This window comes from Penicillium psychrosexuale (assembly GCF_028828465.1).
Source record: "Penicillium psychrosexuale strain IBT 29551 chromosome Unknown utg000003l, whole genome shotgun sequence".
NCBI classification, from domain to species: Eukaryota; Fungi; Ascomycota; class Eurotiomycetes; order Eurotiales; family Aspergillaceae; genus Penicillium; species Penicillium psychrosexuale.
In genome coordinates, this window is record NW_026643188.1 from 1476558 (window position 1) to 1502806 (window position 26249).

At 49.8% G+C, this 26249-nt stretch overlaps 8 protein-coding genes across 8 annotated transcripts; 2 read left to right on the forward strand and 6 right to left on the reverse strand.

The window, feature by feature from the left end:
- Window positions 1–489: 489 nt before the first annotated feature.
- N7518_004492 (PX and BAR domain-containing protein) lies at window positions 490–2655 on the reverse strand (the record flags this gene model as incomplete). Its single annotated transcript, XM_057185419.1, has 6 exons — window positions 490–585; window positions 639–752; window positions 811–1854; window positions 1910–2176; window positions 2228–2496; window positions 2562–2655. 6 exons carry the CDS (start codon window positions 2653–2655, stop codon window positions 490–492), a joined length of 1884 nt encoding a protein of 627 aa, XP_057042189.1.
- Window positions 2656–3307: 652 nt separating this feature from the next.
- N7518_004493 (uncharacterized protein) lies at window positions 3308–4285 on the reverse strand (the record flags this gene model as incomplete). The annotated part of the gene is made up of 1 exon (XM_057185420.1): window positions 3308–4285. One exon carries the CDS (start codon window positions 4283–4285, stop codon window positions 3308–3310), a length of 978 nt encoding a protein of 325 aa, XP_057042190.1.
- Window positions 4286–5430: 1145 nt separating this feature from the next.
- On the reverse strand, window positions 5431–10684 carry N7518_004494 (putative ubiquitin-specific protease UBP12; the record flags this gene model as incomplete). The annotated part of the gene is made up of 5 exons (XM_057185421.1): window positions 5431–6095; window positions 6152–6800; window positions 6853–8204; window positions 8264–10123; window positions 10654–10684. The coding sequence occupies 5 exons, from the start codon at window positions 10682–10684 to the stop codon at window positions 5431–5433; spliced, it is 4557 nt and encodes a 1518-aa protein (XP_057042191.1).
- A 62-nt stretch (window positions 10685–10746) lies between these two features.
- On the reverse strand, window positions 10747–12660 carry N7518_004495 (putative C6 finger domain protein; the record flags this gene model as incomplete). The annotated part of the gene is made up of 1 exon (XM_057185422.1): window positions 10747–12660. The coding sequence occupies one exon, from the start codon at window positions 12658–12660 to the stop codon at window positions 10747–10749; it is 1914 nt and encodes a 637-aa protein (XP_057042192.1).
- Window positions 12661–14733: 2073 nt separating this feature from the next.
- Window positions 14734–16767, reverse strand: N7518_004496 (F-box/WD repeat-containing protein; the record flags this gene model as incomplete). The annotated part of the gene is made up of 1 exon (XM_057185423.1): window positions 14734–16767. One exon carries the CDS (start codon window positions 16765–16767, stop codon window positions 14734–14736), a length of 2034 nt encoding a protein of 677 aa, XP_057042193.1.
- Window positions 16768–17933: 1166 nt separating this feature from the next.
- On the forward strand, window positions 17934–19595 carry N7518_004497 (autophagy-related protein 17; the record flags this gene model as incomplete). The annotated part of the gene is made up of 1 exon (XM_057185424.1): window positions 17934–19595. One exon carries the CDS (start codon window positions 17934–17936, stop codon window positions 19593–19595), a length of 1662 nt encoding a protein of 553 aa, XP_057042194.1.
- A 674-nt stretch (window positions 19596–20269) lies between these two features.
- N7518_004498 (serine/threonine-protein kinase RIO1) lies at window positions 20270–21988 on the reverse strand (the record flags this gene model as incomplete). Its single annotated transcript, XM_057185425.1, has 1 exon — window positions 20270–21988. The coding sequence occupies one exon, from the start codon at window positions 21986–21988 to the stop codon at window positions 20270–20272; it is 1719 nt and encodes a 572-aa protein (XP_057042195.1).
- A 325-nt stretch (window positions 21989–22313) lies between these two features.
- Window positions 22314–26145, forward strand: N7518_004499 (chromosome segregation protein SMC; the record flags this gene model as incomplete). Its single annotated transcript, XM_057185426.1, has 5 exons — window positions 22314–22351; window positions 22420–22579; window positions 22628–23838; window positions 23893–25790; window positions 25853–26145. 5 exons carry the CDS (start codon window positions 22314–22316, stop codon window positions 26143–26145), a joined length of 3600 nt encoding a protein of 1199 aa, XP_057042196.1.
- Between the last annotated feature and the right edge of the window lie 104 nt (window positions 26146–26249).

Sequence of the window (26249 nt, forward strand, 5' to 3'; positions counted from 1 at the left end):
TCGTACACCGTAACTTTGTGCATAGATTAGTGAAGTTGGCAAGCAAGGGAGGTGCCTGACTTTTGAAATCAATCGGTTGCAGTGTCGATCTTCCAGATGTCCTTTTCAAGTCACGGGAAGTGATTGGTCAAATGTTCGGAATGCGCCTTTTGCCTTTTAAACATATCGCTCTTCTCCAAGGAGGATGAAAACGGATATAAATCCATCTAGGAGCAAGCCCTCCTCTCGTTTGACACCTTTCTAACAATATCACCCTGTAGGGTTGCAGGTACGAAGGCACAGGTAAGACAAAGCCTTGTCCCTCCAGGGCTACTACTTTCTATACAGAATAGCCTAGACTCAAGAGAATTGGAGTTAAAAGAATTGGATATACCAAATTTGTTCCAGCGAGGTGAGTAGTGACAAGTAATAAAAAGTAGTAAAAAAGTAAAAGATATCCGCCGAACGCCAGCGCCGAGCTCCATCAGACTAAAGATGGAGTATAGTCTTCTATCGAGCCACGATCTTGTCCACCTCATCTCTAGCTTCGGTCCATGTCTCCAGGTTCTTGCGAGCCCAGTCCAAGTGACAACGAGCATATGCGACCTAGAAACCCATATTTAGTCTTAGTCTTCAGGTATGTAGGGGGCCAATCATACCATGTACCGTCGCAGGTCAGCCTCTTTGTCCTTCTGGAAGCGCTTGAGATCATTCAGCACACCCGCGCTCGCATCCTTGACGTCCTTTTCGGACACTTCTAACGCTTGCTCCAACTAAAAATTGATATTAGGTTTGAAACCATCTGAGATTTTTACTCCGTTGCCCACATACCTGAATCAAACTTTCTTTCGTCTTTCCAATCTGGTCCCGACGTGTTCGTTCGGGATCTACATCCGCAAATCCATGGATAGCATGGCTGATGCGACCGAAGATTTTATTCGCCACAAAGGTCCCGCTGGATGTCTTGCGATGACCGTGTACTGACGGGTCCGACCTCTTGAGTCCTCCAATCTGCGATCCAGGCAGAGAGCTTATAGAATCGGTGTGAGTAGATTGGAGGCCAGAGTCGGCTGACATAATGGGGCCGCTGCCCCCTTCGCTGGCGGATGAGGTTGACAGAGAACGAGGCTTCGTCCCTCCAGAATGAGGGTTGGTGCGATTGAGATACTGCTCGATACGCTTGGCTTCTAGTTCACTGCGCTCAAGGGAGTCTAGTAAAGTTTTTTTCTTCGACAACTCATCGCGAGTCATTTCTTGTTGTACCCGCTTGAGCACTCTGTATCGTAGAACTCCGCGAACCACACTAGCAAATTGAGCACTCTCGCGCATAGGTTCCGCAAAACTTGCGCTCAGAGCCGAGGATAGCTCTTCGGTTTCAATATACGAAGTATCCGCAGCCTGGCCGATGCGCTCAATGGCGGCAGCTACTGTTGGCGACTGTTCAGAAAGAGAGAATCCGTTGTAACGAGCTCCCAACTCCATGAGGTCGGCTGAGAGTCCAGACAAATGCGAGAGAGTTCGTCGATTAACTTTCTCAATATTCCCCTGCAAAAGTAGTTCTAGCTCACGCGTAGACGCTTCAAAATTAATAAAGTAAGGGTCCAGTTCTTGCTCGCTAAGCTTGCGAGACTCGGGAGGGAACCGCCCAAGCATCTCAGGTCCCGGGAATGAGGGCTGCTCTTGCTCATTCGGTGACGTAGGCGATGCTGGATTTGCGCTCGCTGTAGTAATGCCACCGCTGGTCTTGAGCTTTGCGGATGCAGAGGGAACCGGTAGCCAGCCATGGGCTGGTGTGGGATTTGCGGGGTCAAGAGGTGGCGCTTTGAGGTTATTCTTTGGGACCGATGATGCAGGATAGGAGCTCAAGACCTCGCTCTGCGCTAACGTTAGCTAATAAACTCGTGACCAGGAGGCTCCAGATCAAACCCACCCAGCTAACATTGGGATCAAGGAATCTCCACCACACTCCATCCTCGCGGATCTCCTTCATACACCGGCAGCGGTTGAGAAACACACCGAGCATGCGCTTTCGGAGATCTATAATGGCCATATCATCTTTAGCCCTAGTAGGTTTAGCTGCGTAGTCCGCCATGCTGTGCTTCTCGGGAATTGGCGGAACAACCAAGGTGGGATGCAAATTGACAAGCGTTTGTCGCAATGATGCAAACTCGGAATATCGACGGCGCACTTCCAGGTCCTATCAACACTCAGCATTGTACAGTTCCCCCGCCAGGCACCATTATCATACCGCAGTCCGAATCGTGTAAACAATAAAGCCCCCGCCTCCCTCATGATTTTTCCCGGCATCTGTGATCAAGATTGGCATGTCGGGGTTTTCATAAAGGATCTGTTCGATGCGGCTGTCATAGACGCTCTTCCGAGGGTATTGTTCACTGGCGGCACCATATTCGGCCTCATCTTCGGGATCGCTGAGATCGTCAGTATGGGTGATGTAATCGGGAGGCTCGCTGTTGGAGTCGCGACTAGACGGAGGGGATGCGTCGTGTTCGTAGAGAGCTGGCTGCTGTGAGATACTGATCCAAAGGCAGAAGCGTTAGGGTGCGAACCGAGCGGAGACTTACGAGGAGAGAGTGCGGCTGAATGTAGGGAGTCAGATAGGCCGGACCGATGTTGGTCAAAGGCCCCGTAGGGATTGTTATCTTCGTCGTTCCACATTATGAGGGTATGGACGCTGGATAAGACCAACTAGCACCGCAAACTGAGTTGGAGAAGCTGTGCCTGGGAGATCTGCGGGGGGGAGGTCGTGGTGTGGCTGGTGCAGGGCGGTGTTCGCGATTACGTCATGAAGGAGGCTTGAACTCCAATCTTCATCGATGGAATATGGGCAAGAGACTGTAAAATAGGACAACCGAGGAAAACTTGAAAGTGGTTGGTAGATGTCTTTTGTCCTAGGATCTAATGGTTGCGATGGTTCCAGCTTGAACCCCCGCTGGTCCAAAAGCGGTCGATGTATATATCCATGGATCGGTAGGCCCTAAAGCAGGACATGAAATATTACCGAGCCAGTCAAGCTTAATATATCCCCCAAACAAGATTGGAAGGGAGTTACTCTACACAAAAAGGACTTCGAAATTAACATCATTCCAGAGTAATATGCTAATAAAAAGGTGATTTATGCTGAAGGGTGCATGTATGGCAACAGGCTCGAAGTAAAGAGGGAACACTAGTTCTAGAACCGATTTCCATATCTCAAAAGCCTCAGATATTGTCCCGCCGTGTCCTGAACAAGTATCACAGTCCATAAAGTTTTCTCATGCAGTGAAATGACTCCCATATCTCATATCTCAATGTTTCTGCGCCCAGTGTCTTACGTCTGATCGGCACCCTGAGAGCCTGCAGCGTCGCGTGCATTTCGTCCCACCTGCTCTGTATTATGCATAGTTAATAAGGTTGGGTTGATTCCAGCGACTGAGCTTTGAGCGCGTCGTAGAATTGGGAGAGATGGCAGCGTTGGAGACTGGGGAGGTTGCGGAGCAGAGAGCGAGAAAATCCAGCTATTGGCCTTGTCGACGAAGGAAGTAGGGTTGTGGCCAAAGTCAAATCCTTCTCTCAAACCATGATCCCCACTGGCGGTGAGTGAATGATTTCCATAATGGGGTTGCGGCTCCTGGGAGCTAGCCAGAGTGATGTTGGGTTGGTTCTGGCGGCGTTGACGTAGGTTCCGAGTGAACTCGTTGTGGGAAGAGCTACTGTCGGAAGTGAGAGTGACAGAACCAAGCTCGCCCGCCTCGAGGCAGCGTTCAACTGGGTGGTCCAAAGTGTCGCTACTAAGCCCTAGCGCAAAGCTGGGAGAAGTGGTACGGGCGAGGCCGATTCCATCATGAGGATTTGCAGCGGATGAGTTGCGGCGAGCTGGAATATCGGGAAACTGCAAGCTGGGACCGATGTCAAGCACACTAATCTCACTTTCGCTCAGGACTGAAGCACGGGTTCGCATCGAGTTTGGGACGGTAGGACCCGGCTGTCCATTGGAACTCAAGCTTTGAGTCGGGGTGGGGGTCGCGTACGGAGGCATCTCATTTGCTAGAATAGAATTTGGTCTCTGGGACTTCAATAACTTGAGACGCAAGACCTCGAGCCTCAGAATATCGAGTTGGTCGCCGGCACTTTGGTGATCCAAGTGTCTATCAGCGTTGTCGGCGTTAATATTTTCAATCAGCGACCTGGAACTGGCAGCACTGAAGTTGATAGCTTCTGGACATAAGACAGATATGTTGGGATTGAGCTCGAATGGCTCATGGCTGAAGAATCCCTGAGGCTTCGGAGAAGGCGCATTCCGTTTCATTTCGGGAGGAGTGCGTGGATTTACGGAGGTTCGGTGATTGAAGTGAGAGAAGCGTGGCAATTTGGAAACTATTTGCGTGGAGGTGATTATTAGCACGCACCTTGCCCTAATACGGAAGGAGGGACTGTAGGGCTGGCACTTTCCTTACAAAGCGCCTTGGCCACATGACTTCCTATTCTGTACACATCTATGTACACATCATGCACATCATCTGCTCATACCGTGTGTCTGTATGCATTGCTTCCGATATGGAGTCCGTAAACGGAGATGTCTAGATCACTAGGTGACTTTAAATATCATATATTTCGATAGGTGAATCAATGCAGGACATTTTAAAGCACAGATATATTCTAGCAGCAGTGCAGTTGCCATAAATATTAGTACTATGAGTGCTTGTCAATCTCACTAGCTGCACAAGCCCTCTTGTACAGCCTATGGAATTTCACTCCACGGAATCAAACACTTTCTGCTGATTGGAAATTGTTAGCACATATATAATGCACATCGCTATAAGACCAGGGTCTTGTCTAGTACAGCATATACTGCTAATATTGCAGGAAGAATTGGACAAATTATATATAAGAGTCTAGCACTGAAACACTGCCCATGAAGCAAGTTATACCAATCCCGAAACAAATATGTCTACATTTATGATCCACTTAAGCCTCTTGGAACTGTCGTTTGATAGTAAACTGATCTGCTCTAGGTAGATAACAATGGGAGAACAGAGAACAAAGAACAAAACCATCAAACTTCACAGACCGAGCGAGGTCACCTTATATGGACACACATTGCTAGCACCCGTTGCCGACAAGACCAAGTGTAGAGTCAAAGTCTGGACAGATTTCGTCCGACCTGCGATAAAGGAGGCAAGGCCATCGTAGGCCTACGCCTTGTATGTAACGATGAATCTGATACTCAAGTGATGAACTTCATCTACAACTTCGCTATATCTTTACGTTGACCTGAGTTTGGCCTCACTCTTACTTTGCTTTGAGAAGATGATTGAAAACTAAAACAAGAAACATGATTTTTATTTTGTATGGGCCACCTGCCCATCCCCCCTCTATGTAGAGAAACATCCCCCTTCCCCATCCGCCCCTCGTCCCCTTTTTTTTTTTTTTTTTTTTTTTTGTTCATATCATTCATGGGTCCAAGGACATGATGTCCTCGGACCCCACACGCAGCTCCACGACTGGGAGATCATCGGAGGAATCCTCCCCCTCACCCCCAGAAGTGAGACCAAACTGAAACTGAGGGTCGATGCCCATGCCATCACCCCATGGGCATCGACCCTCAAAGACGCCATCCTCGGTGGCAGAATTACCACCGGCAATCTGTGAGATGTCGTGAGCGGCGTCGAACGACCAAGAGGGTTCCGTGAGCTTGCTGAGGGAGTCGACCTGCGATCCTCCGTTCTCGTGCTCAAAGCCGTTTTTCTTACCTTCGCTACCCCCGTCCTCCGAGCCCGAAGTACTCTCCTCGACAGAAGAGTACAGATCATTGCCGAGGGAATCCTGCCCCCGGCTCACACGGGGTGCCACTCCTGCCCTGGCCAAGGCAGACGACACCTTGCGGGGTGCGCTGCCAATGGCACGACCGCCGTCCTCCGAGGGTGATTGGGACCCACCAGGGCTGCGGGAACCGGAGGAACTGCCAGACACGCTCCCCGCGCGGTTCCGGTAGCCTTCAACTAGGTCCCGCAGCTCCTGGTTACCAAATGCACGGTCGGAGCGACGGCGGTAGAACAGGAGGTAGGCACCCGATGTGATGATCGACTGCATGTTGGTGACAGTAGTCGCAGAGGTATCTGAAATGAATGTCAGTAAGATATCTCCCAATTAGCATATGGAGGGGGCATCGAACCGTTGCAATAGACCCAGGCACCGGAAACAAAGTCCTTGATGTAGGCAGTGTAGTGGCCACTACCCATTCCACCCATGTGGTTGTCGACAGCAATCAAATCGTACACCGCACTTTTTCCATTCGCGGGGCCTTCCACGCGGCTGCTCAAGTCTAGTCCCTCGAAGGGGAAGTCGATGAGAGTGCTGATCTTGTGTCCGTGCCTGCCACGGAATTGGCTAAATCGCTTGAGCTGGATGACCATAATATCCGGGGTTCTCCACAGCTCAAACTTCTTGGTGGCCGAAACGTGAGTTTTGCACTGAGGACAAAACCAGCTATCTGCGCGAGAAAGAATTTCCTCCTTGCTGAACTCGTCCAGGCATTGGTCGAGAGAGACATTTGTTTGCTTCGGCTTCTTCTGGCTTACCGCCATGGTATGATCATAGACATTCTTGATGCTCATGTAGGTAGGGCAGCCACGGAGCTCCTCGGGATCACGTAGCTTGCCGCCGAAAAGGGCATCAAATGCATCAGGAGTCCAGTCAAGGAGGATGGCATCACCTTGGTGAAGGAGTGGTAGTGCTGAATTTGGTGTGACATCTGATTCATCTGTATCAACGTCATCTTCGGCATTGTCATCTGCGGAGCTTTTGGATGAAGCATCGGATCCCTGGCAAAGATTAGCGGGTTGAATATGAATGGACAAGATGGAATAAACAAACCTTAGTAGAAGTGGGAGGAGATGGGATGCGAGAGGAAATAGAAGGGTATTTTTTCAGGGTAGAAATGTTGCGTCCATCAGGCAAAGTGGCATTTGTGCTCATGACTGTCGCATCGAAAAGTGACAACAAACTGGCAGGAATCTTGCCAGCAAGAGGATGCCGAGGGGATTCGACAGGTTCAGAGTCAGAATCCGACTCATCGGAGCCCTCTGCAGGCTTAGGCGCTTGCTTAGCTTGCATAGAAATGTCGACGATGCTGTCTTCGCCGTCAACAGAAGAAGTTTTGATTCGGGAATCTGCTGATCGTGCATCATCCTCGTTTGTGACCACGGTGTCAGAGTCATCAGCTGCATTGTCATCGGGACTTTTTTCTTCGACAGCCAGAATGTCGTGTGTAGTCAGATTATTGGCCTGGGTCAAGAGCTTGCGGTAGATTGCCTCGAGGTTCTGAGTTTCGTCACTAGAAAGACGTATGAAGGATGGGATTCCGAAAAGTTCACGAGTGGGCTCTCTGTCCTTGCGCGGAACAAGTTTGCGGTGGAAGACGGGTACAAGGATTGCATCACCATCGGAGGTAGTGTCAGAAGAGTTGGTAGATGCTGGAAGAGGACCAAGATCAAAGAACACAACGGTGTCTTCTTGGGAAATGCGTAGACTGCCGAAAGTATAGTCATCGTCGCAAAGAATTTGCCAGAAGGAATTGTGCAATGTTTCTGCTGCAAAGATTTGTTCTGCATCAACTCCCACCTTTTGACCGACAAAGTTCTTCCAGTCCTTCAAAGTATCATTTTCATCCAGGCGGACTTTCAGAGACACCGGTGGGCCATCAAGAGGGTAAAAGATGATTGTTCGATTGATCAGTGTTGGACCCGTTGGGATGGGCACAGTGACCATTGTGAAAGGATCCATGATGATGCTGGTCTTTTCACAACTGTGGCAGATCAATGTTGACTTGTACATTCCAGCGAACAGATCGGTGATAACGGAGGCGTTACGGGCCTCGTAGAGCTCCCAACACTTCCTTCCGAAATCCTCAAGAGCCTTGCGATCATGAATCATCTCATCAGTGGAATCAGGAATGACAGTGGATGGCTTGCTGCCAATGATCCGGCTTAGATCTTCCGACAGTGCATCAAGGAGAAACATCACAAATTCCTGACTATCATGTTGATCATAGCCAGCAAATTCTTCACGTTGCCGACCAGCGGCAGCCCGGAACCTAGAGGGGTTGACACATCTCGGCTGAGGGTCCGATTTGTAGAGCTCCTGAAGCAGGTTGGCCCATTGCTTGGCAATGGCGCCGCCGCATCCAAGGACGTTGTTGGGATTCAGCTCTGGTTTGTACAATCCACCTGGAGATTAAGATTAGCATCACGTTCGCAGTATCCAATAGTAAGATGAGTGTACTTACTAAGGAAGTAATAAGACAACTCCTCAATGCTTCGCACGCATTGCAACGCAGAGTTCATGTAACAAGTATTGCCAAGGTTTTGCAATCCCACGATGAGCTGTCGACCCTTCCGACCTCGAGAGATGAGCCCCCTGATTGGATCGGGAGCCAGTGTAGGGGTAGATCTGCCACTGGCTTGTGTGCTCTTCGGTGTGGCTTTTGCAACAGCTGCTTTGCTAGCAGCATCGTTCTTCGGCTGATCTACAGGGATACCTAGACTCTTGAGAGTTTTGGCAGAGGCTTCAGACACCCATTCTCCACCTTTGGAACCGCCGACCTGTTCCTCAAGAACAACACAATTCGCCGCGGCGAGACCAGCCATGTCCAAGGTCATGCGACCGTTGTAGTTGGCATTGTGGGTTTGATCCTTGACACCATCAAGCAACACTCGGTGGCCTCCCTCTGGAAGATCGAGAAAAGCGTTCAAATCGAAAAGAACCTTGTCATTGGGGTCAGAGATCAGAGCCAATGGAGGAGCTGGCGATTGGCTGCGGGAGACAGCTGGGGTTGCCAACGCTGAGGAAGTGGTGCTTTGGGGGAGCTGGAGGATTTTCCAAACCCGAACCTTGGTGGACATATCGATACCAGTCTGTTCTTTGGCATCCCTCAACCATTTTTGGTAATTCGTCTGGCGACTTGCCAGGATCTTCACAGATGGCTTGACGGTTTGTCTCAAGATGGTCGGTGTGGTACCCACAGCTGGGTTGGACAGTTTGAAAATGGTGAAAATTGGAGGATAAGTCTCATATTCGATATTTTCAGTATCACCGGGTTGGTTGGTGTTGTGAGCATAGCGAATTATGATGGGTGACTGGTCGGCGAGCCCGTACCATTTCTGGATCAAGTCCCAGCCATGTTGCGGAATGATTGCGAAATCCAGAGCGTCGTGCAAACCGGGGCGCATGGGTACGAAAACTTCACCAGTTTCGTCTTTGAAGGTGGGAGTGGCCGGGTCGGTGTCGAGCATTATATTCAAATTGTCGACGGGACCGACATCCTCCAATGGTCCTTTGTCCGTGTGATCAGCATGAGCCGTAGTACGTGCAAGCACCTTCTTTAGCCATGCCATTGACACAACAAAGCCCTTTTGTCCATCCTTCAGCGGCGCTGTCATCAACGCATTCACCTCAGCCACCTGGTCGTCGATCGTAGGGATATCGTCTGATTTGGGCGATACCGGCCTGGACCGCTCGCCGGCCGAGGATGCCGGCCCGGTCTTCTCATTGCTTGAAGTGGTAGGATAGGGGGGTTCATCGTTTGTGCCGTCGCATGTGCGGGGAATAATGTATGTGCGGGTGTTATTGAGGCCAGTGCTCACGCCTCCTTCAGGGTCAGAGTCGGTGATTTCGGATGCCGGGCGCTTTTCGCCGGGAGAAGGGGATCGTCCATGAGTTAGAGGTGTACCCTCTCGAGTATCGGAGGGCATGTCGGAATGGTCGCTGGAGAGGGTGAGTCCGGCGGTCGCGGTCGCGGGAGTGAGCGAGCGGCCAGGCGGACTTCCAGACTGAAACTGCAGGTGCGCAGGCACGTAGCGAGGCGGGGACAACGACGAACTCTGGCCGCGGGAGGAGGAAGAAGAAGACGTGTGGCGAGAGTGTGGAGGTACGGAGCGGCCGTGACGTTGAGCCCGAAGGCCTGGACTGGTGCGAGGCTCTGGGGAAACCTTTCTTCTCTTTGGGGAAGACGTCGTGGCGATGAGCTGCGCACCTCGTGTCGCAGCTCGGGGCAACCAGGGGAAAATAGTAGATAGGATCAAAGTAGCACCCTTACTTCCTTTTGGTGGAAGTACAAGGGGATTTGGTTGTGAACAAGCGAGTTCGACTGGCAGAAAATCCGAAGTTTAGTAATTTTTTTTCCGGAGCGGAAACGAAACCCTGGGCTATCCACAGGCGACCAGCGTCTGTAGATGAAGTGATGAAATGAAGATAAGATAATTGGTGAACAGAAAAAAAAAACGTAGGAGTACAAGTAAAAGAAGATATGAAAAGAACACGATGAAAAAGATGTAGGGGAAGAAGAGAGGAGAAAGATTGGAAAGAGCTGTGAAGGTCTTATACTTAAGGGCGGACTGTTCAGAGTATTTCGCTCAATGAGAGAGACTTGTGAATGGGATTGATTGAATAGCTATTGTGACTCACGTTTCTCTTAACGCGATTCTAGTTCTATTCCTATTGTGGGTTATTGTCATCTTAATACGGTGCTATTGATCCTATTGCGAACAATGGATTAGGGCACAATGCCCTCATTATCGCGAACGACTCATCAGATTAGACTTTGCAAACAAGTATGAGTTTGTTAGCACGTCGCTCATAAACAAGAAAATATTAAGATTATTTTGCATTGTCTCCAACCTAGCTGCTTTTTATAAGCAAAGCCAGCCATGGTGAGATAGATATGTACAATAAAAATAAGAAAGAAGAGAAAAAGAAAGCAAAACCTGTAAATCAACGCTCCTCCATGTAAAGCCTGTACATGGTGTTGTTCTCCGCTCCCGAGAGGATGAACTCCACATCAGCTCGGTAGGGTATAGGGTTAGACGGGTCACTGCGACCCCATGCAACAACAGCATTGAGATCACCTTTGAATCGCATGGTAAGGTCGAGACAGCAGTCACAGAGCATCAATCCACACCCACGGGATTCTTCGTCACAGTCTACTACCTCAGCGTAGACATTGACTGGTTGAACTGCCTGGCAAGACCCGAATGCGGGCTCCCGACACAGGCTGCACCATTGGTAAGGGGAAGTTCGGAAAACAGGACCAGCCTTGCCAGTCTCGGGGTCAGTCAGAGCTTCACTTGCTTCCTCTAGAAGTGCTGCAGCATCAGTCCGCATTTGGTCTTTCGTTGACAAAGGTACAGGTAGTAGATGGAGAGTGTCGTGGGAGCATTGTATGATTTTGCATCGATTCCATGTACAGAAGACGCACATCCGGCTCTGTTCTTTTCCTTCGGCAATGTGGCCATCCTGTAGCTCAATAATTGTGCCGTTATCTAATGTGCAGACCTCTGGATTGCGAGGACCGAGGCCAGTGATTCCATATGCAAAGTTGTTGCACCAGTGGCAAGGGGGATCTTCGTCCTGTTCATTTGCGAGAAACACCACAGGATGAGCAAGTTCAGTCCAGATTCGATGAGTGTTCACGTACTGCGAAGCGATGGTATTTGAGGGTGTGGTGCGAGTGGGTGACTCGAGGGAGTCAGAGATATAGATCGGTGAGTCCTGCCTCTTCGGGGTGTTCGGTGTTTCATCATCTGAATCAATGATTACAATCACCTCATGTGGCTTCGGTCCCCCAGAAACGGAGGGCTGTGCGCTGCTGAATGGGGGAGAGGAGGTCTCCCAAGGATTGTCCTTTGTGGAGTTGATCTCTGGAATCTGGGTCTTTGGTTGGATAGCTGGGGAACTGAGTTGTTCACTCAGTTTGGATACCTCAGAAACATCGGGCTCTGGGGTTCCATCGGTTGACTTGGAGGGTGCTGGAGAATAAACTGGAGAACTGCTTGGCTCGCTTGGTTCACTTGTGGCAAGGAGTGCAAAAGGTGCGTGTCTAGCTGGTCCAGCAACACATTCGAACCCATGATTTCGGCATGGGAGACAAGGTTGGGAATGGTCATCATCAGCGTAGTGATACGAACAAATCTCTTTGTTCTGCCCTTTGCAACACTCGCATGTTTGCTTCCATTTGGGTGGGGGGCTCACGACGCAAAAGACATCATCGATTTCACATATTGTGCAAGGATAGGCGAACGGATCGGGGTTAGATTTAAGCGAGCATTCAAGGCCTAGCTCTTGGCAGGCAGCGCACTCTCTCAGCGGAAGTTCGTTATCAGGAGGCAGGACATCCCCAGTCGACTCCGATGCCTCGGCCTCGACCTCGGTTGTGTCATTCGTTTGTGGTGATTCTGGCAGCACGTCGTCATTGTAGGTTTGAAGGCCGTACTGTGAATTCGGTGTGTCTGTCTCGGGATTCACGGTCCAGTATCTGTCCCAGCTGTCGGGCTCACTGTGTTGAGACGGTGTCCAAGGGGGGACATAATATTCACTTTCCGTGCCTGCGCTCATTCTCGAACGGAATATAGAAATCGGAGACAAGCTCCTGGCTCGCTTGTCTGATCGAGGGTCGTGATAATCCTCATGGAAAAGAGATAGCTTGCGCTTGGTCGGTGTTCTCTTGCTGGAAGGTTGGTAGTCTTTATCTTTGTCATTGTCATGCCATGACCCAACAACAGCGGCACGCTTGAGGGCACGCTCTCGCAAGTGATATGGCCCAGCGAGGTGTGGGAGCATGCAGAATTTGCTCATGCTATGTTCAAAGATCTGCTGGGCTCGCTCTAGTCTCCCTGGAGAGTATGACATGGTGGCTACGAGCTGTGAAGAAGCTGCTGTCACATTAATAAGTGTCAAAATCGTAATAACCGCAAGCAGTAAATACTTACAGGTTGTTTAGATTAAACCAACCGAGGAGTTTTGTCACTTTGGAAGCCACACCTCGGTTCCTCGAAGAATGAAAATGGAGGCCGTGGCTCAAGTGATGGGTTTGATTGACACCTATCAATGCGAAGGTGCCCTGAAACGCTTGGGAGATGCGAAAAATATGTATGAAGATGGATAGATGGTCGAATGTTCAAGTGACGGTAGAACAAGGAATGTTGATATCAAGCATTCAATGGCTCGAACTGTACGTTAGTGAATAAGAAGTGAAGATTAGATGATATCGATGTAAATATTGACGGCAGTCTGTAGACAGTAAAATAAATAAAAGGAAGTGGAGGGGTCTCAATAGCAGGAACAATTGATTGAATTGAATTATATTGAATTACATTCATGTCTCGATGGGAACTTGTAGCAACATGAGACAATAGCCTTTGGATCGCAGAATAGTAATACTACAATCAATAGCAATTCCCACATTCAACGCAGACCGCAAAGCCGACACCATTCCCCACCCATTATATCAATTCACCCGGGACAGGATTCATGTGTCACTTGAAATTACTCGTCACGCTCATAGAGGGGGCGGGGGAAACGACACCCTTCGTGGGTATAGTGACATGGGACTTGGTCAAAAAGGTAGTTTGTGTAGGATCTATGAAGATATAAATGGGAGCAGTCTGGATAGGGGATGCCGTGGCAGTAGACCAAGAGATCTTGGAAGAGTCGTCAGGCATGTTATCAAGGCGCGTTGGTGTATCGCATTCTCGGCGTCAGGCTTTGTTATTTCGAGCTTTGCTAGTCTGTCCTTTTCAATGAACCACGCTGTAATAAATATAACGGCGACCAGCCCGAATCCAACTAAAAACCTCAATCCTATTGGGAGTCGCTTCCAATGAGACGAACATCCCCAGCAGTACCTGTAGCCGTATCGTGGTAACCGACGGGATTGTAGATGATGAGGAGATATCGCAGCTGTAATTCGAAGACCTAGAAGGCGAGATAGATTCAGCGTCCAAATCAAGCTTTTCTGAGTGGGTAAAGCTGGCGTCTATGTTAACAGAGTCTCGATCTTCGTGATGTTAGCTTTGATTTCTCTGAGCTTTGCTCGACACACCAACCACATAGAATGTCATCCATTTGGTAAGACCACACTCGGTCAGATCGCATATCGGTTCGACTGTCCGCCATAGTAACTATAGGTAGATTAGGCTGGAGGGAGCGAGTGGATCGTATTTTCTTCTGTATTGAGATATAGAGGGTGACAAGTGTTGGAAACAGAAACAAAGTGTTCTGGGTTAGACATGCATATTGGGTGGGGCAACATCCTACTAGTCGGCTATAGTATTCGATGAGCTCCTCATTGGGAATAGGAGTGCGGGTTCCGACCTTCTTCAGTCACGGAGCATCAAAAGTGACCACAACATTACCTAGGTCAGTCTCCATATCAATGCTATAGCTCAACGAAAAACCATAAGTCTGTCTAGGATTTAGTTGGTAGAGAGGAAGACAATAGAGTATGTCGTAGACCTATTAAGCAACTACATAACGTCTGTCCAGAATATTTTAAGGTTGATTAATGCCTTAGATCCTCAGAATCCTAAACCATTCATTTTGTACAGTTCAAAAGTCAACTAATTATGAGATTGAACTTTAATTTATGTGAAATGGGTGTCTGAAAAATTCATTGATGGTCACATGGAAACACGGTACATTGTATTAACACGAAACCAGACAGACAACTGAAGAGAAGGACAAGCAGTGAAAAACAAAACCCAAGTAGCGCCTGTAATGCAGTCAGTGGCAATATGTGAGGTCAAAGCACTTTGATTGAGCCACAGCCGTTCGTGAATGCGCCAGGGTATCCATCCATCAAGTGGAGATGCAATAATAATAAAAGAACAGAGAAGATGGCAGCGCCGCAGTTATACGCCCCATCCCATGCAAATAGAAAATATGTAACCAACAAGGAAACTTTTGATAGACAAAAGAAGAAAATCATTGGCCACTCGAGGCCCGGAAATCATACATGCGAACTTGGTAGTCATCACCACCAGTGATGAAGCGGCTGTCGCTCAAGCCAATGCAGTTGACAGCTGCGCTGTGACCTTCATAGGTATCTTGGCCAGTAGGAACACGAGGATCCCAGATCTTGACCATGCGATCCATGCCACCAGAGGCAATCCGCAGAGTATCAGCAGAAAGAGCCCAAATACCCTCCAAATGTCCGAAGAAGGTACGAAGGCATCTTCCAGTGCTTGTTTCCCACAGTCGGATGGTTGTGTCTACACCGCTAGTGATGATATAGCGCGGGGGTTCAACGCGGCCTTGATCCTGGTCAAAGGAGGAGCCGAATGGTGAGTTCTGGAGAGACAGAGACTTGGCCTCGAGAAGAGGGGAAAGTGTGCTCAGGATGTTGTCGCCGTTTTGAGAAGATGTGCTGACGTGGTCGTTCTCGCAGTCGGCGAGGTGGTTCTCCAGTTCAATTTCTCGAGGCAAAGCAAGAACTTGCTGAACGGCCCCAATGTGGTTATGGAAGACTCGGATGCAAGTCTTGGTGTCTAAATCCCAAAGGCGTGCGGCACCATCGTCACAAGCAGTCAGAACCGTGCGCGAAGCCGAGTCAATCTTGACAGCGTTGACTCCCTGTGGGTGTGGTAGAACGAAAGTAGATTTGTCCTTGAAATTCCAAATTTTGACAGTGCGATCGACAGAGGCGGACGCAAGAAGAGTACAATCAAAGTGGAGAGCAATGACCGCTTCAGCGTGGCCATTGTATTTGGAGATACATTCTCCTGTACGCCAGTTCCAGATTCTGATGCTGCGATCCAGACTACCAGTGATCAATTTGGTGTCATCAAACTGGAGGCATCGCACTCCGGCAACGTGGCCTTTGAGAGTTCTCAGTTCTTCGCCAGTGTCTGTGTCCCAGATCTTGACCGTAGCATCATAGGATCCAGTCATCAAAATGTTGTCCTCGAACTGCAGACACATGACACTGTCTCTGTGGCCCTTGAAGACCTTGACTGAGCAGCGCTTGTGCTTCCAATTCATACCGACAACAAATCGATCCCGATAAACCTCCTTCCACGGACGGTAACGAGTCTTGAAATAATTGTCATCCTCTTCAGGGGACTGGGGAAGCGATGCACAATGGCGCTTTGCAAGGACGGAGACTTCATCGGATTCCATCTTGCGTTTGCCACTGACTCTAGGTTCTTCGACCGTCGAGCAAGATTCGACCATTGCGGCTTCAGTCGACCCAGCGGCAGGCTCGTTGTTGCCCCAGTTGGTAGCGCGCAATTCGATCTCGCGCTTGGCTTCACGCAGACGCTTGCGATCTAGAAGGGGAAGGCCCCAACCACACTTGTTACACTTTCGGCGGATATGTTGTTCGCACATCCGGTGCCAAACCACATCATCATCGGCGAGGGCTCTCCAGCGGGAAGAAACTTGTGCTGCTCTGCACAAGGAAGCCGTGTCGAGGTAACGCAGAATTTTGAAGGATAGCTCCGGAGGAAGGGCACCGAGGAAATCAATTCGGATGAGTTCGCGGACACTGGCGGAAATGTAGGATAGTTGGGGGAAGCAGGACTGCGCCAGAATTCCCTGGAGCATGAGAGTTCGCTGCTTCGCCGGAGCAGCGGAGAACAACGACCACACATGGGAAATACCGCGTTGATCACATTGAGGAAGTAAGTTCAGCTCAGATTGCAGCTGGGTCATCGACTGTTCATCGGCTTGGCGTCTGCCGCATTTTGAGTCCGGTTGATGCCGATAGCAGTAGCTGGCATTTACTACATGGTGCTCAGACGAAGCGGAAACCTGTGAGCGCAAAGGCGCATATTGTCGTGGCTGATATTTTTCGAGGAACGGGGCCACATTTTGCCTGCCTAGTTCGTCCAGGGTTTGGGTGGTATTGTCGGTGTTTTTGCCCGGCGGAGAGCGGTTGGAGTCGGCGTTCGCACTGACCCCCGCATTTGCGATGACCAGGCTCTGCTGCGTGGACGAAGATACTGGTTTATCGGCCATGATGGCTGATCTGGTCTCGCGGGTGTGAGGGGACGGCCGCTCGGGCGAGTGACGGTCGTGTCTGATGTACCGAGATAAGAACCAGTCGGTTTTGCGTATATCCCTAATCTCTTGGGTTGAATTGAATATTTTGAGCACGTAGAAAATATGTCAATCAATGTCGCGATGTATGTCCTTGAGAATTGCTCGACGATCAGGATAGAGGGGGGTCAAGGGCTACTGATTCAACCTTGGAAGTACCCTGAGAGGAAGTATTGAGATAAGAGCGATATCGAGCTTCCAAGGTTGGCAACTGAATTCCACTTGAATGATAAAGAGAAAGAAAAAAAAAATGGATCGACAGAGGCTTTTAAATCAGATGATTATTCAATGTCTGAGAAAATTGCACAATTCGGATGTGTCTTTGATATCGCCATCGATCAGTCCGGGGAATTATTGCGTGACAGGGGCAGAGCGGCAAATACGTGATCTGGGCGGTGAGGCTGCACGTGACAATGATCCGCATGTCGCCATCTCCACGCCATCGCACCTCAATCAATCAGTTCCTACGCTTCCGACAGGTTGATTCGCTATCATTTGGTGCGACAGGGGTGAAACGGACCATTTGATATTTGTATGATTTCAGGCTAGTCCCGCAGCCATCTCACACCGACAACTCACACTTTGTGAGACCCACTGTCCCTAGCTTTCTTGGTTACACGGATCTACGGAGCAAACCTTCTGTGAACCGCTTGCCGTACAATTTACGTCTTACCCTGGGAATCAGGTCTCGACCGAGAAAGCCTCAGGCTGTTTTTCATCCCTTTATTCGCAAGTCATTTCTGGGCTAGAGCTCGTGCTTCACTTTGGGTCCGCCGTGTAGAGCACGGCCCTGGCTCATTGTACCGAGCTTCCAAGGTCCCCATGACCTAGCTCCCAGGTCTATGGTCTACAAGGTAGCCATTCTCTCCTCCAGTTTTGACCAACTCTACAGCAGTCTAATTTGGCAAATATAGGCCTATACTGAAGTGCCCTAGGGGTTTGGTGGAGTGAACGCGTTTTATCACCCCATTTACTTTGTAGCTGTCAATCAATTTCACCCTTGCCCCTGAGAGGTCTATCACTTCATCGACTCTGGTCTTATCTTATTCCGAATGCGCCATTAACAGGGTTAATTGATTCTCAAAATGGCGTCATCCCAGTCGTCTTCATCGTCCATTCGTCCGCAGGCTGGACTGAACGAGGACCAACAATCCCTACCCCAGGTTGACACTTTGATCTCGTATCTGCTGGGTGCCAAACGCTCGCTCTCCTCTATTAGTCATGTCTGGCGGGCCAATGAAATAGTCACTGCGTCACACTCAGCGCTGGAGAAGAGTGTTGTCCTGTGCTCTCGGACAGGCTTCTTACGCCGAGGCCTTAATGGACAACTCCGTCTTTTATACGACGTTCGAACCGAGGTCGAGCAGATATCCTACCGGGGTCGTGATGAGTTTTCATTGGCACTAAAAAACTTGGATGCTGCTGATGCTCGGCTAAGAAACACGTTAGATCTGCTTCGCGGGACCATCGTCCACGCGTCATTCAGACCTGGTGATGAAGAGCAGAAGTCCTTACATGACTTTGTCGATGAGCGAGGCGTTGAAGAGCTACATGCATCCTTGAAAGCGTCTATCGACCGCACTAACACAGCGCGCGCTGAACTGGATACGTCCAATCGTGAATTTGATGACGAACTTCAAGCCACCAGAGAGTCGCTTCGTCACTACCACACAGCCACAAAGTTGGCGTCATCCCGGTTATCAATCACATCTTCCTCGTCGTCTGCGTCCGATTCTGGCCTTCTCACCTTGTCGTCTATGCCGGGCCAGATCCAATCATTGGAGGCCCATGCTCAAGAAATGGCCATTCTTTTGGAAGCCCTGGTCAGGCATTTTGATCTCTGTGTCACCGCTGTGAAGCATACCGATGGCGGAGGAGCAGTTGCGCGATCCATCACAGGGGATATGCCAACTGGTGTTGATGGCAGCAATGACGGAATGCCAAACATCGGGGCAGAGATCAACGCCAATTTGAATGCACCTCTTGACCCAATGACTGACGCTGAGTATCAGGAGATGGTGGCTGTCCTAATCAAAGATGCCCCCGAGGCGGATGATGTTGTCATGGAGATCCAAGATCGCATCAACGAGATGGAATCCATATTTGAACAAGTGCAAGCTCAGCGAGATGCCCTGCTGTCCATCTCTAAAGCAACGATCGAAGTGCACAGCCACCTTTCCTCTCTCGCCTCCTCCCGCTTACCTCGTTACATTTCCCAGGCACACAACTTCACGCGCGTGTGGCTTGAAGAAAATTACCGCATTAACACTGGGCTCGCCGAACTCTCTGATCTGCACTCTCTATACGATGGGTTTCTCAATGCTTATGACAGCCTAATGCTGGAAGTAGCACGTCGGCGTCATGTTCGTCAACGTGTGGAAAAGGTGCTCCGAGACACCCGGCACAAACTGGACCAGCTCCATGATGAAGATGCCGCTGCTCGTGACACTTTCCGTGCTGAACATGGTGACTTTCTTCCCTCTGATATATGGCATGGCGTTGGCTTAGCGCCAATGCAGGTGCAGTTCACGCGTCTCTCCGGTGGCCACCTAGATAGTGGTCCTGTGGCGCAGAATGCAATCGAGGAACCTAATGCAGACGACTATACAAGGGCTGTCGAGGCAGAAGTATCGGATGGCAGTGCCGGAGGAGAAGAGATCCCTGACCTGCCAAGAGACCTCGTTGAGGAAGCCTACGCAAGGGTCAAGGCACGGAATAAAGTGGCGTCCCAAATGCACACCGCTTGATTTCCGTGGTGTCTACGCTTGCAACCTTTTACTTTCATCCGGTGCACCGAGTGTTTTACCATTTCAATTGGCGTCCCCGACCTCGCTCTAAATTCCCCACCACAATTTGTAGCTAAGATGGAAATTGGATCTTTCACATCTCAATGCCACTCCTAACTATTACATCGTGGCATTGGCACGATGCGGCTTAAATGAAGAAAACACAATAGGTCTGACCTTCCGTCACGCTCCTCATTTATGTTCCCTACTCGATGCTCATTTTATGGATGCATACTCTTGCGCTATTCGCGGGATGTAAGCACTGTTTGAGGGCACTTGTGGGAAATTTATGACGAGAGCACGGATTGGAGTGATGACCAAAGAGAGCTCTGATAAGTTGTTACCCACCCGATTTGGTTTCTTTTTCTTTCGAATCAGTTGTCAATACTTCGTATATAGTTATTATGGATAGTGTACTCTTAATGAGAGTTTTTAGGTTCAGTCTTGAGGAGCTTGGATCAAATATTTATGTTTTCCCAATTCTATCAAATATAGATCAAGGTATCAAATGCCCAATGCTCCATCCATATATGCATTTCATCATCAGATCATGCCAAGCGGTAGATGACACAGAGTGCAAACATTCGCAACTCGTGCACATGCAAAGAAAGATAAGGTCAGAAAGCTACGAGAGCTTATTTCTTCTTTCTACAAGAGCCGGAAACAAGCTTTTTCTTCATGTGCTTCGGCATCTTGTTTGCCCGCTGCTCACGCTTCTCCTCCTTGACCTTTGCCTTGTGGTCGCGCTTGGAGTCTTTGTCTTCGAAACGCTTGCCTCGTGGCGGCTTCGGCGCGAACGGGTCTATTCCCTCGTCGTCTGAGTCGGATCCTGAGACGGAGACACCGCCGCTTGCATCAGACGCATCGTCTTCGACAGCATCAGTAGCAGAGGCCTTCTTTTTTTCGCCGGCCAAGAGGTCTCCGTAAATCAGGTCAGCACCTTCGCCATCGCGGATGCGTTCGGCGTCACGCTCGACATCATACACTTGCTCTAGCGTCTGAGGAATATATTGTTGACGGAAAACGGCAGTGTCGACATCCTCGGCCTCCTGCTGCTCATCATCACCTTCCTCACGGGCAACGAGGAGCTTTTCGATGGCAGTGGTCATCTCTTCATTGCCAGCGGTGCCATCCAATGGTCCTTCTGGGGAGATGATGAACTGGAACACAGTCCGCTCGGGAAGAGTCTGGATGTTCTTTCGGCAGAAGAAGTCGCTGACGTTCTTGATATCCATGCGCAGGAATTCCAGACTGCGCGGGTGGTCGTGCTCAACACTTTGACTGACATCGATGATATACAGGCGTTCCTTATGGTACAGAATGTTGTACTCACTCAGATCAGCGTGCACCAGACGACATGTCTGGTACATAACACGCATATAGCCCAACAATTCAATATACAGTGCGCGCCAGCGAGTTTCAGGTTCAGGGATATTGAAGTCCACATCCTTGAGGCGCGGTGCGCCTAGACCTTTTGAGCTACCGATGAATCCCATAACAAGGACGTGCAGACGAAGGAAGATAGGCTCGGGGCAGGGAATACCAGAGGCATAGATTCTTCGCAGGTTTCGCATCTCTTTCTCGGCCCAAAGTTTGACCATGGCGCGGTTGTTGCTCTTGTTGTAACCCTGGCGGAAACGGAACTCTCCGGTGACGTACTTATCGCGATCCTTGAATACCAAGATACTTGTCTTGTAGACCTTGATGGCACGGTGTAGTGGGGCAGCATCCGGGTCTTCCTGCGAGATGGACATGGCATGGTAGACATTCGCTTCCTTTCCGGTCGACAAACATCCGTGAATTTCTGAGACGAGGCCTCGGTTGATCATTTGCAGCAGAAGCATTCGCGTACGGGGATCCAACACTTGTTCTGATGTGGCTCGGTCTGCCTTATCTGCTCCACCCTTGTCGCTGCGCCCCGAAAACCCGGCCTGCTGGTCGTCCAGCTTGATCTTCGCAGCATGACGAGTAAGAGACTTGACCTGATCATCGACATACGCGGATGTATTCACGGTAGGCTTCTGGGTGTTCGTCTTGGGGTATGTCCATCTCGGCACGTTCGAGTCGCCAGCGAGGTCGTTGATTCTGCGCTGGCGATTGTATGCTTTGGTAAGATCGGTGTTATCCGAAGACAGAATATCTTCACGATCCAATTCATCGTCAAAAATGTCGTCGTAGTACTCGTCGTCCTCTTCCTCTTCCTCTTCCTCCTGCTCATCGGGCGGATATTGCCCCGCCTCGGCGGAGTCTGCAGTATCAGGGTTCACGTAGCCTTTGTTGGGCACGTAGGTATGCGACGGCGCGAGGCCATCGGCGATGCCAGCTGCCGCGGCAGTATTCTCATTCGAAGCCATTCTGGATCTTCAAAGTTGAGAATGTAGAGATTTGAAATATGTCCCGCGGGTCCCCAAGGTTTTTTTTTTTCTGTGCTCAAATTAGGGTCACCGCCCGGCAGAACCCCGCGCCCAACGAGACGCGCTAATTTCGTTCCTCGCGTAGGCAATCTCCTAGGTTTTGCAACAGAATCACGATACCACTCGGCCTTTGTCTGTTCATTACTAGAGAGATCTGCTGCCTTTGATCTTTGTGATATACCCCATCCTTAATTTTGCTCTTGCGCCAGGCGCGTTATGCCGAGAGTGTTCTGATTGATCCTCGCGTCGCGCGTTTCTTCTCAAGATGTATGTCAAGCAGATCATTATCCAAGGCTTCAAGAGGTATTTCCCACCCCATCCACAATCTCTATGACTCCATGAAATTTATATTGACCTCGCGCCAAATTCAGCTACAAAGATCAGACGGTCATTGAGCCATTCTCCCCCAAACACAACGTCATTGTCGGCCGCAATGGTTCCGGGAAGAGTAACTTCTTCGCGGCCATTCGCTTCGTCCTCAGCGATGCCTATACTCATCTCGGCAGAGAGGAACGCCAAGCTCTTTTGCACGTATGTATATCGGTGTTACTCTATTCTACATAAGTTGACCCCAAGCAGGAAGGTTCCGGTTCGGCTGTGATGTCCGCCTACGTCGAGATTATCTTCGACAACTCCGACGATCGATTCCCCACCGGCAAGCCAGAGGTCGTCCTGCGTCGTACTATTGGTATCAAGAAGGATGAATACACTCTCGACCGCAAGAATGCCACCAAGAACGATGTTATGAACCTGCTCGAGTCTGCTGGTTTCTCTCGCTCCAACCCTTACTACATTGTGCCCCAAGGCCGAGTGACTGCGTTAACCAACATGAAAGACTCCGAGCGGCTGATTCTGCTGAAGGAGGTCGCCGGTACTCAGGTCTACGAAGCCCGTCGTTCAGAGTCTTTGAAAATTATGAGTGAGACCAACAGCAAGCGCGCCAAGATCGACGAACTCCTCGATTACATTAACGAACGTCTTGCCGAACTCGAAGAAGAAAAGGATGAGCTTCGGAGCTATCAGGAGAAAGACAAGGAGCGCCGCTGTCTAGAGTACACCATTTACTCCCTCGAACAACAGGAGATCGGTAAGGTTCTCAATGAGATCGAAGAGCGACGACAGAACGGTGTTGAGGATGCCGACAATAATCGTGACCAATTTGTTGAGGGCGAGAAGGCCATTGCTGAGATCGATGTTGAGATCGCTGAGTGCCGGCAACAGATAGAGTTCCTGAAGGTTGACAAGGCTCAACTGGAGGACGAACGGCGTGAAGCATCCAAAATTCTAGCTCAGAATGAACTGCAGGCCAAGTCTCTTGCTGACAACCAGGCTGCCGCACAAGCATTGAAATCCCGCTACGACTCCGACCTCAGTTCTGTTCAGACCGCTATCAGTGAGCGTGAAGCCGAACATCGCGAAATTCTTCCTAGATTCAATGCCTTGAAGGATCAGGAAGAAACAGTCAAATCACAGTTGACGGATGCCGAGACATCGCGTCAGCGTTTGTATGCGAAGCAGGGTAGAAACTCGCGATTCAAGAATAAATCCGAGCGTGACAAGTGGCTTAACATGGAAGTCCGCGAGAGCCATAATTCAATCAGCACTGTCCAGGGTGTGATCTCTCAGACACAAGAAGATATCCGAGACCTGGAAGGCGAGATTGCCGCTTTGGAGCCTGAAACTGAACGCTTGCGCCAGCAAATCGATGGACGCGGCGACACAATGCATAATGTGGATCAACAAGTCCAAGATGCCAAGGATGAAAGAGACCGTCTCATGGACCAAAGAAAGTAAGCTCGCTTGAACCACTGATAGGCTATACCCAGACATTAATGATTATGTAGGGAACTCTGGAGAGAAGAAGCGAAGCTTGACTCCGTGCTTTCGAATGCATCCCAGGAGGTGGACCGTGCTGAGCGTAATCTCTCGCATATGATGGATAACAACACCAGTCGTGGAATTGCCGCAGTGCGTCGAATCACGCGTCAGCATAACCTCGAAGGTGTTTACGGTACTCTAGCCGAGCTTTTTGATGTCAATGATAGATATCGGACCGCCGTAGAAGTTACTGCCGGCCAGAGTTTATTCCACTACGTTGTTGACACAGATGAAACTGCTACAACCGTTCTCGAGATTCTACAAAAGGAAAAGGCTGGTCGTGTGACATTCATGCCTCTGAACAGACTTCGTACTAGGCCGATGAACATGCCTCGTGCTAGCGACACAATACCCATGATCGACAAGTTGCAGTACGACCCGGCATATGACAGAGCCTTCCAGCATGTGTTCGGCAAGACTATCATTTGCCCCAACCTACAGGTTGCGTCGCAGTACGCACGAAGCCACGGTGTCAATGCTATCACTCCAGAGGGTGATCGATCAGACAAGCGTGGTGCCTTGACTGGTGGATACCACGACTCCCGTCAGTCACGACTAGACGCTGTCAAGATTCTAGCTAAGTGGCGAGATGAGTATGAGGCCAAAAGAAATCGCGGTACCGAAATCCGGAAAGAGTTGGAAAAACTTGACCAGCTGATCACTAAGGCTGTCGGTGAACTGCAAAAACTTGAGCAACAGAGACATCAGGTCCAGAACAGCAGTGGACCTTTACGACACGAGTTGAGGGCCAAACGTGATCTCCTCCAAAATAAGAACGATACTCTTGATGCCAAGCGACGCGCTCTTCGAAATGTTGAGTCTAACCTTGCTGCCCTGAACGACCAAGTCAATGCATTCCAGACCGAACTGTCTTCTCCTTTCCAGAAAGCCCTCACCAGCGAAGAGGAAGCTCAACTAGAGACTTTAAGCAGCACAGTGCAAGATTTGCGCCGCCAATACCAAGAGATTTCCGGTCAGCGCAGCGAGCTCGAGGCACGCAAGTCGGTGTTGGAAGTTGAGCTTCGAGAGAACCTCAACCCTCGTCTTGACCAGTTACTCAACAGAGACATTGATATCGCCGACGAGGAAGTCCAAGGCAATCTGAAAGAGACACAGCGTGAAGTGAAGCGCCTTGGCCAGACGTTGGAAAAGCTCAACGCCCGACTCAAGGAGGTTGACGCCTCAATTGAGGAAGGCACTTCTCGGGTGATAGATCTGCAGCAGCGTAATGCGGAGACCCGACGGGAAATTGAAGACCTGACTCGATCTATCGAAAAACACCAGCGACGTATGGAGAAGAGCATGCAAAAGAAGGCAGCACTCACTAAGCAAGGTGCCGAATGTGCGGCTAACATCCGTTCCCTCGGAGTTCTTCCGGATGAAGCTTTCACCAAGTACCAAAATACTGACTCCAACACTGTTGTCAAGAAGCTCCATAAGACCAACGAGGCTCTTAAGAAATATTCCCACGTCAACAAGAAGGCGTTTGAACAGTATAACAGTTTTACCAAGCAGCGTGAGACTCTTACTACGCGTCGTTCTGAGCTAGATGCATCCCAAAAATCCATCGATGACCTTATTTCTGTCCTTGATCAACGCAAGGATGAGGCCATTGAAAGAACTTTCAAGCAGGTCTCACGCGAGTTCCACAATGTGTTTGAGAAACTTGTTCCTGCCGGTCGTGGTCGTCTTATCATTCAAAGGAAGACAGATCATGCTCCCCGAGTCGGTGAAGATGTTGACTCAGATGACGAGGCAGCTCGGCAGAGCGTCGAAAACTACGTCGGTGTCGGCATCAGTGTGAGCTTCAATAGCAAGCACGATGATCAACAACGTATTCAGCAGCTGAGTGGTGGACAAAAAAGTGAGCATTTCCAGTCCGAATGCGTGTTTTATTTTGCTTTTGCTAACTAATTTCCCATGTAGGTCTTTGCGCCCTCGCCCTCGTTTTCGCCATCCAGGCTTGCGACCCCGCACCATTCTACCTATTCGATGAGATCGATGCCAACCTGGATGCTCAGTACCGGACAGCCGTTGCACAGATGCTCAAGTCCATCTCGGATTCAACAAATGGGCAGTTCATCTGTACTACCTTCCGACCTGAAATGCTGCACGTCGCGGAGAAGTGCTATGGTGTAAGCTTCAGGCAAAAGGCCAGTACTATCGATGTTGTCTCCCGCGAGGAGGCTCTGAAGTTCGTGGAAGAGCAAAAGACTTGATATATTTCCCAGGTGTGCTCTTTGTATATTGTAATCAACATTTGCTTCGATGGACTGACTAGCTGGCTGGCGTATTCTGATACCGAACTCTTTTTTATTCTTCA